The sequence below is a fragment of the Heloderma suspectum genome, chromosome 11 (assembly GCF_057233095.1).
Source record: "Heloderma suspectum isolate Gila_16-S chromosome 11, 16-S_ref, whole genome shotgun sequence".
Classification (NCBI taxonomy): Eukaryota; Metazoa; Chordata; class Lepidosauria; order Squamata; family Helodermatidae; genus Heloderma; species Heloderma suspectum.
This window is the reverse complement of record NC_139468.1, coordinates 42,863,233-42,872,892: the sequence shown is the minus strand read 5'-3', so window position 1 is coordinate 42,872,892 and position 9,660 is coordinate 42,863,233. Positions and strand designations below refer to the sequence as shown.

The following is a 9,660-nucleotide window of genomic DNA, read 5'->3' as shown; positions in this document are numbered from 1 at the left end:
AGCAGTGCAGGTATTTAAAATGCAATAGGAGACTTAAAACAGCACAGCTAAAAAAAACCTAGAACGTTAAAACACCGAAAATGCCCGGGAAAATACTGTCTCCACCAGCGCCGGAGCGCGCGCACTGTAGGCGCCGGGGGGCCCTCTCTGGAGCTCGTTCCACAACCGGGTGCCACAGCGGACCCCGGCCTTCGCGTCTAGCCGCTCTTTTAGCAGGGCTCCTGGAGAGCCGCTGCTGATCCTCACGGATCGTGGGCTCCGGGCTCCGGACAGCCTGGCCCCGAGCCGCTTGGCGCTCTGAATGCCAATACCGGCGCCGTGAACTGGGCCTGGAAAGGGGCTGGCAGCTGGGCCAGTGCTGGCGTGACATGGCCTCGTCGGCCACCCCCGGCGCCGCTCCCGCTGCCCCGCGCTGGACCGGCCGAAGCCTCCGGACGGTTTCGAGGGCGGCCCACGCGCGGCGCGGCGCCCCAACGAGTCCCAGGGCGGGCTCGGCTGGGCCGCTGTCCGCTTTGGGGCGGCGCTGGCTGGCGCACCGGGCCCGCGCTCCCGCCCGGCGGCTCTCCCGCGAAGGGCGCCGCCCGCCCGCGCCTCTCGCAGGGGCCGCGCCCAGCGGTCGCGCGCCTGGCCGCCCCCGCGCCGCCAGGCGGCCCGCTCTCCTCGGCGCGCCCCGCAAGGGCGGGCGGGGCGGAGGCGCTGCTCTCGCGGCGGCCGGGCGGCCTCCCCGGGACGCGCGCGGCGCCGGGCGCGGCCACGGGGGCGCCTCGGGCCCCTGCCGCGCGGGGCCGGGCCGGGCCGCCCGGGCGTCCCCGGCGCGGGGGGCGGGCGCCGAGCAGCCCGGGAGGGGCGGCCGGGCGGCGGGCCTCCCGCTGCGCGGGCTGCTCGGGGCCCCGGCGAGGCCTTCTCGCGCCGCCCGTCGCCCGCCACGGCGCCGGCCTGTCTTCCGGCCGCGGCGGGCCGGGATGGGCGGGAGGCGGCGCGGGGCCGCGGGGCGCGGCTGCGGCGGGCGCCCCCTCGCGGCCAGGCGGCGCCCGCCCCGCCCCGCCCCGCCCCGCCCCGCCCCGCGGAGGCGCCGCGCCCCCTGGGAGCCCGGCCGGCCGGCGCCCGCCCGCCCGGTGAGGGCTCCGAAGGGGCGGCGGCGGAAGCCCCGCCCGCCCCGCGCAGCTCCGCCGCTACTGGTTGCGGCGCGCCTCGGGCCCTCCCATTGGCCGGGAGGCGGCGCGGCGGGGCGCCTCTGGCCGCTGGGCGGGCGAGCAGCCGCCGGGGCCGGGCCGGGCCGGGCCGGGCCGGGCCGAGCCGAGCCGAGCTCCCGCGCGGCGGCAGCCGGAGGGGCGGCGGCGGCAGCGGCAGCATGAAGAGCCTCAAGTCCCGCCTGCGGAAGCACGAAGTGGCGGCGGGGGGCGGCGCGGGCGGCCTCGGCGGGGTGAGTGCGGGCCGCGGCCCGGCCCCGGAGACCCGCGCGCGGCCGGGCGGGCGCCCTCCCTCGGGCCCCGGGCTGGCCCGGAGAAGCCGGCGGCGGCGGCCGGCAGCCCGGGGGAGCTCGGCGGGCCGCGGCTGGCGGGCGGCGCGCGAGCAGACGCGAGGTGGAGGGGCCCGTGCGGGCGCGGAGGCGGCGGCCCCGCGCCGCGCGCTCGGGAGGAAGCCCCGCCAACGCGCGCTGGCCGCCCGACCTCTGGAAGGGGCCCTCGGGCCCTCCGGCGACAGCAGGGGGCGCCAGGGCCCGGGCGTGCGGGCGGGGCGGGGCTCCCCGTCGGGGGGAGGGGCGCCCTCGGCGCGGGCAGGGCCCGCTCCGGTGCGCTGGAAGTGGCCCCGTCCTCGGCGCGACCGGACTCGGGCCCTTGGCAGGATAAGCGCCTTCCTCGCTCAGAGCTGCGCCCCGTCGCCGCAAGGAAGTGCCTCGGTGGCTTCCCGGGGCTGGGAGGGCCGTGCTGCCAGGGGACGCGTGCGCCGCGGTCTGGAGTCGGGTGTTTTGCGCGGGCTGCTCGACAGCCCCGTCCAGACAGCCTCGTTATTCTCCCGCGTTCCGTAACTTTGGGGCGCAGCCCAATCTTTTCAGTGCTCCTTTTTCTAGTATTGTTGGTTAGCTTGTGGCTGTGGTGTCAAACCCCTGCAGAGTGTTACAGTTGCTGTCAGTCTCTGTGCCTGTTACTGCCGTTCTCTCAGACTGTTTGGATTCCTGTTTGGTAGTCTTTGAACAGGCCCCAAAGAAGATAACTTCACGCACCAGTGGGTGAACTTGATGAGGCTTCGGAAGCTGCTTGTCCCTTGGCAACTTTGCAGCCCAATTGCTTGCTAGCTCAGAGGCATCATGCAAGTGAATGTCTAACTTCGGTTTTTCTCTCTGCTTTTTTAGAAAAGTGGGAATAGCCGCAACCGCTCCCAGTGGAAAAAGACAATCAAGCATTTCTCATAGACATGAATGATATGAAACATGATAGTGCCTCTGTGCTTAAGTGTGCTCCTGCATAGATAATTTGTGTTACAGCAGGGGTGGGGAACCATTTTAGCCCAAAGGCGACATTCACTCAATATGTAATCTTCCCGGGGCTGCATGGCAGTGATGGGTGTGGGCAAAGCAACATTCTCCCTCCCCCTGAGATGCTCTCTTGTTCTTCTGTTCCCCCCTTCTCAGTACGGAAGGGGCCAAGTGATGATGGAAGATAGCAATGTCTTCCTGCATTGCCAGCTCGTCCCACTTGCTCCACAGCCCTGATTCCCCCACTTTTCAGTTGTTTCCTGAAGATCAGCTGAGCAGTGGGGTGGGGACGTCGAGATCTGGGGAGGGTAGGTTGAAACTTCACCTCCCCCAGGAATTTCCCTGCATGCTGCTCAGCTGATCAACAGCAGACAGCTGAGAACCTGGGAACATGGGGCTGTGGAGGGGGAGGGACCAAGAAGAGTGGGCAGAGCATGGGGGAGGCGCGGTGGGCCACTTCTGGTTCATGGGCTGGAGGTTATTCACCCCTACGTTCTGATTGTAAGGTGAAGGAGAAGGTGGTATTGGGAGCCTTTCTATTGGCCTCACATTATGTGGGCTGTATTTTGTTTTATGCAGATTGTTAGCTATTCTTTTGTGAGGAAGGATGGAGTAGAAATCAAATCAAATCAGAAATCAAGAAATCACATAAATAAATAATTCTTTTATTCACAATATTTATAAACAGCGTAACATTCCAAAATACCTAAGCAGTGTACAAAGTAAATATCAGTTTAAACACAATAAAATAGTGAAATATAAAGTTGGCACAATACAGTGACTAGTAATATTTTTAGTTATTTGTTTACAACATTTATGCAGATTCTGGAATAGTCACTCACCATTCCATATAATCCTAACTCTGGGAAGGCCTGTATGAATAATTTTTTAAAAACATGCGCTGAAAGCCCAGTATCATTGAGGCACACCTTATATCCACAGGGAGAGTGTTCCGTAAAGCTGGTGCTGCTACATTAAAAGCCCTGCTGCAGGTGGTTGCAAGGCAAATCTCAGGTGCATGTGGCACTTCTTCAGATGGAGTTTTGTAGATGTCCACAGTGACCAGTCAGAAACATAAGGGGTCTAACTGTCTTTCAAGAACCCTGCTTCCAAGTTGTCCAGCAACAACACCTTTATTTGTTCATGTAGCACATAGGCAGCCAGTGCAGTTCCTTCGGGTGTTGCATGCTGGCTATAAGCCTCACCTGTCAACAAACGTGTCACTGCATGCTGCACCTGCTATAGCTTCTTGACCCCCCAGAAGGGTAGCCCTTCGTAGAGTGCATTGCAGTAATCAAATCTTGTGGTTACCAATGCTTGGATGACAGTAACCAAGCTATCTCTGTCCAGGAATGGCCATAGCTGGTGTACCAGGCAAAGCTGATAAAAGGCACTCCTAGCCACTGAGGTCACTTGTGCCAAAGGTGACAAAGGTGGTTATAGGAGCACCTCCAGACTATATACCTCCAGACTATATACTTCAAGAGGAGTGCAACACTATCCAGAACAGGCATTCGACCTATCTCCTGCACCTCACGGCCCATGAAAGCAACAAAAGAGCTGAATATGTTATGCTGTAGCTCCAAAAAGTAAAGTAGACTTTATTTTTTCATTCAGTCATTCACACAGACATACAAAAATTAAAATGAGATGCATAGCGTTATCAACCTCTGTATCAAGGCAAAGACTGAACGTCCATGAATTATTTTGCATTATAGTCAAATCAAAATAATTTAATAAAGCCACATGGCATGTAACTTCCTGCTCCCTCAGCCAAGCCCTTCAGGGGAAGGTGATGAATGTTTTTTTGACAAGTTGTTGAAGTGAAGGATGTGACTTTTTAGAGGCTGAGTAATTATGTTAGAGGGGCCGCGGTGGCTTAGTAGTTAAGACGCTGAACTGCAGACTGGAAGGTCGGCAGGTCAGCAGTTCGAGACCCGAGTGCCGCGTGATGGAGTGAGCTCCCGTCTTCAGTCCCAGCTCCTGCCAACCTAGCAGTTCAAAAGCAAGAAATTGCAAGTAGATAAATAGGTACCGCTTCGGCGGGAAAGGTAACAGCGTTCTGTGCACCTCGGTGTTCAGTCATGCCGGCCACATGACCACGGAAGCGTCTTCGGACAGCGCTGGCTCTTCGGCTTAGAAACGGGGATGAGCACCGCACCCTAGAGTCGGACACAACTGGTTGGGGACACCTTTACCTTTTAATTATGTTAGAGTTGACCAGAACAGTGTTTCTTCCTCGAACACTCTGTGTTCTTTTGATTCCAATACACAGCAGATGCATCTTTAGAAGGTGCCCTATTTCTGCTGGCTGGCGTGTTGTTTAAAAAAAAAAACCTAACACAAGTTTAATGTAACTGTTTCTTGAGTTTGTGACAGGATGAGTTTACTTTCATAGACTGAACCTGTTGGTTTGGTTCTTGAGTGGTTCCTATGTACGTGTATGTACTTGCAACTGGTTTCTTCGATTTTGCAGGACGTGTACTTTAACAAGGAGACCTGCTTGAACCATTCTCAAGATTGTTTCAAAAAGTTCAGTCTATACCATGAAATAAACTGATGTCTCAGCATTTTTTTCAAATAAAATCTATTTTTGTTGAAACACAAAAACAAAAGAGGAGTATTAAGGAATTTTTTGAGAGGTTTGTGAAATAATTATTTCATGTCTACATACCTTGAGAGTGGGAAGATTATGCAATGGTTGTGGCCATCAGGGAAGGAGGGGGAAATCTATGATGAAGTATCTTGTGTGGGAGGTGAAAACACGAGGAAACCTGTAGGAAACGTCTGCTCTCATTGCACTAGTAAAAAAATTTGATTATTTCATAACCTCGTGGCTCAAACAGCTATATCTTTCAGCCGACCTTTGAACTTGAAGTAAAGCTATAAATCAAGGAGGTCAGGTTGGTTTACACCACCCATGTAGGTGTTGTAAATGAAAGCAAGATCCCGTAAAGGAGGTGGGGGGGGGGGATCCAAATTTGTATATAAAATAGATATGGTTGAAACCTTGTTTGAGGGTTAATGATAATTTTGATTTAAGCAGGCAGGATTCAGACCTTCTGCCTTTGAGATGAACACTGGAAATCTGCATGCACTCAGGACAAGACAAGTGAAGTGGAAGGAGCAGAAGAACTGGGCACACAGAAAGCATCTTAGACCATATTCAGAGGAGGACAGTTTCCTCCTGGAGTTCCTGCCAGCAGCTAAGAGAAATGTGACTTCATCACAATCAGAGTTAGAAATATCTGGCTGCACCTGAAGTTAGGTTTTCTGGCAGTTGCTGGACTTTGGTCCAAAAGCCAGGACTTTTCTTACTAAGCAGATATTCAGCCACAGCTGGATTTTGCCCTGTAAATTCTATCTTGTGGAGAAAATGAACTTTGAAGGTATTTCTGTACGAGGCTATGAGAAGTACAATCTTTACAGAGCAGCAGCAAAAGAGAGGGGACCCTTGCTGGTTAGCTTTCCATCTCATTGATCAGACTTTGGCAATTGCATGTTGTCATCTCTGCCTTACTGTCACCAGGCCTGGAATATGCTGACAGCCAGCTTGCATTAGTAGTTAGAAAAGCTGAGGCAATCTGAAGCCCTGTTTATATGGCCATAGCACACACTAACTGTGAGACATGCAAGAATGAAGTCTAGAGTTGTTACTATTCAGGCAGTTTTAAACCAAGATTCCTCTGTCTTATGTGGTTACTTAGGTTTTTTCACTTTATGTTACTTAGGTTCTTTCCATTTAGAAACCGTCTTCACATTTGCCGGCGTGCTTTGTGCTCCCATAACTTTTCATTAATAACAAGCAAGTACTATGATTAGAACGTTGTACATGTACTGTGATTTTTCTCCCCCCACCCCCATAATAAGCAAACACATTAATTGCTGTAAGCTGCTCTGAGCAACTGGATGAAGCAGGATATAAATAACAGTGTTTACAATAATGTTGTTCACAGTTCTGTTTAAATGTGGATTTGGCTTGTGAAGCTGAATTAGGGCACATGGTTCTCAGCACAATAAATGGGCGCCTTTCTTGCTTTGTTCTAACCTTGCATTCAGCAAACCGTGCTGCAGAGATTGCTGACCCTTAACATGAATGAACGAAGGGGAAATGTGGCTCTTTTCTTGAAAGCAAAACTGACACTGAATATGTGATGCTAACAGCACATTGTTAGCTTTCCTGTGAACAATTTTCTTAGGGTTGCACCTTCGTTCCCAAACTGGCATGATCTGCACTTGATTAGCAGATGGGTATACAACATAAATGGGGGTATGGTTCCTATATTCTTGGAAGGCAGGAATAATTAAGGTGCTCTTGCTGAGAGAATTGCTAACTTTGAGGACCAGAAATGTCAAGTAATCAGCTGAAGCAGGGTATCCCCAACAGTTCTTGGCATTTTCTGTTACATATGATAATTGGTTTTTTTTAAATTAAGACAATGGCAAAACCATTTTTGTTGTGGTGATATAAGCCTTTTCAGTGTGCTAGGAATAGTTATCAAAAAATAAATGCATGCATTTTCTATGCTGGCATCAGATGTCTTCCAAGAAGGGACTATGCTGCCCTTGCAGTGTTTGCATTGTTATATCGATTCTTTTAGGGAGCAATCCTATGCATATTTAGACAGAAAAAGTCCTGCAACTCCCAGCATGCCCCATCCAGCATGGCTGGCTTAATCTGCCTTCTAAGCATCCATTGAATTATGTATTCTACATTCTACCTGTATTGTCTAGTGTGGTGGTTAGAAGGGCATGTCATGCCACATCCCAATCTCAGCTGCTTCTATTTTACATAAGACACACGTTGCTGTTAATTGTATATTTTTTATAAAGTGATGTCTTTGGGGGCCCAGTGAATGGTCTGGAAGTGTCTGATGCTATCAGGGTTTGCTGCAGCTGGGCTAGTGTGGGTGTTGATGGAAGGCTGTTAGGAGCCCCAGGTAAAAATGGGATAGAAATAGAACACATATATTGAAAAGTGGTGTCTCTGATGTATTTATTAATTTATTACTTTTTTATACTGCCCATTAGCCAAAGCTCTCTGGGTAGTTTACAAGACAGAGTTTAAAACTATAAAATATATGATATTGTAAAACATAATATAAAATCATAAGATTAAAACGGAATAAAACCAAAGTAGTAACCAAGGTAAAAGCCCACAGCAATGCAACAATCTAAAAATACACTAACACAATTTTGAAAACTGAAGGGCTAAAAAGACTTGGAAAACGTTGGGTCTTTAGCTGTGCTTGAAAGAACTGAGAAGCTCCAGAACAGTTACAGAGTTATGGCTAGGTTGTAGAGTTCTTGGTGTCTGAAGGGTATGTTGGAATTGCACGTCGCTGGACCATGTTTTTCTGAAAGCTTCTGATTATAGGTTTTATGTCTTTTAAATGGCTTCAAAAGTCTGCTATTCTATGAATTATTAGTACCTTTTGAGAAGCATGCTTTACTGGTCTGCTTACTGTTTTTTCATGCAGGGAGTGGATGGTTATGCAACTCTATTTGGGGAGAAAAAATCTGTACCTTGAATTAAATGCTGTTAGTGGGTAAATGAGTTAAGACTTGTCTGTATTAATTACAGGGTGGAGGACTAATCTAAAACCTGCTGTTCTACAGGTCTGTTGTACAATGTAAAGATGTTGCTATCCCACAGTGGGAGGGGGCCTATAGCTCAGTGGCGGAGCACCTGCTTTGCATGAGGAAGGTCCCAGGTTCAGTTCCTGGCATCAACATTAAAAGCAGTCTTGCATAGCAAGCCTGGGAGAGACCTACATCTGCTCGAGAGCTGTGCAGCCAGAGAGGACAGTAGTGGATTAGAAGGACCAATGTTCTGCCTCTGTATAAGGCAGCGTCATATACTCACTGCATAGCTATAGCCATAGGGCTGTGATTCTGCCCTTGAATATCATACATGTTGACTCTTAAGTGGGGCTTATAAACTGCTCTGCTAGTTTTCCTCTGAAAGGGATGTTTCCATTTTGCATTTTAATTTATAACCAGTGAGGGAACGGTCATGCAAACACTAGCAATGGCATATAAATATCAGCTGGATTTAATTTTTCTTGTCCCTCAGTGTGTGTGTGGGATGGATGTGGGGTGGGGAGCCTCTTTTTGTGAAAACATAACTTCAGATGCACAAAATTGTATAAACATCCAACTCCCTTTTCCTGTCGGTAGAGTAGGAGTGTGTGAAACTACTCTGTCATTGCTCACGGGTGTTTCCTTGGAATGTATTCCGTCCACAAGAAGCCATCCCTTACTGGCTTTAGAAAGTCTTTGTAAGGAATAACTGTCATTATCCATATTTTTTCCCTATGGCAAAGATATGATACTTGCAAAATACACTTTATGAGCTGGACAATAAACAGAGAGAGCTGCCAATTAATTGAGAAGCTGCAGCTGGCCAAAGCTGTCTTGACTGCTGTGAGTTCTTTCCTCCCAGACGTAACAGGGAAGGCCACTCTTCTGTTGTGATGTTTCAATCTACCTGGAATGTTCTCCTGCTTTTGCCAAATCATGGTTTAGAATAAATGTAGGCTAAATGTTAATTAAAAAACAGTTTCCCAGATATGTATGTTCACCTGTCAGTGGGGCTGACTTATGAAGGATCTTGTCTAAGGGTTCCAATGGTCCTGTGCCTATGACCTCCATGCCCACTCCAAGATGTGTTCCCCCTGACCACTTTTGTGGCTCCCACCACTGAATTTGGCACAGCAGCAAAAAGATTGGCAGTTTTAGTGCAGCCACCAAAAGGGTAAATTCTACTTGAAAACAAGGTGTGCACTTCACGTGCATCTTGTTTTAAAGTGAAAAATTGCCTCTTTCCCCTGAAAAATTGATTGCTGTGCAGCAGCAGCTGCTCCGGGAGAGGCCCCCAGTGGGTTCCGGGGGTGGTGAGATTGGCCCACAGAGGTTGGCCACCCTGCAATAAAAATTAGAATTGGTGGACTCATGGTTTTGTTCTAAAAGGAGAAATCTGTGGCTAGGTGCAGTGTGGTCTTATCAGAACAGTTGTCGGAAAAGGTGGTCTATTTTTGTGATCCATCTTGTTGTCTGGTATATAGGTTTCCATGAAAACTATCAGCACAAATGAGAGAATCAGATATGTAATCCAGGGGGAAAACCCACAAGTGTCCCCCGCCCCCTTTTACAAAGTTACCAGCAGTCGGTGATGCTGTCCC

General features: G+C 50.7%; 1 protein-coding gene across 7 annotated transcripts in view; it reads left to right on the top strand.

Moving 5' to 3' along the window:
* Positions 1 to 1,259: 1,259 nt before the first annotated feature.
* UACA (uveal autoantigen with coiled-coil domains and ankyrin repeats) overlaps positions 1,260 to 9,660 on the top strand; it is a 49,896-nt gene continuing 41,495 nt past the window's right edge. For all 7 annotated transcript variants that reach the window (XR_014785435.1, XM_084817615.1, XM_084817612.1 and 4 more), the window contains exon 1: positions 1,260 to 1,423. Coding sequence is in view for 5 of the 7 variants with exons in the window: in XM_084817615.1 (XP_084673741.1) it covers positions 1,352 to 1,423 (72 nt within the window). In the remaining 2 variants the exon portion in view is untranslated. The remainder of the gene's footprint in view (positions 1,424 to 9,660) is intronic.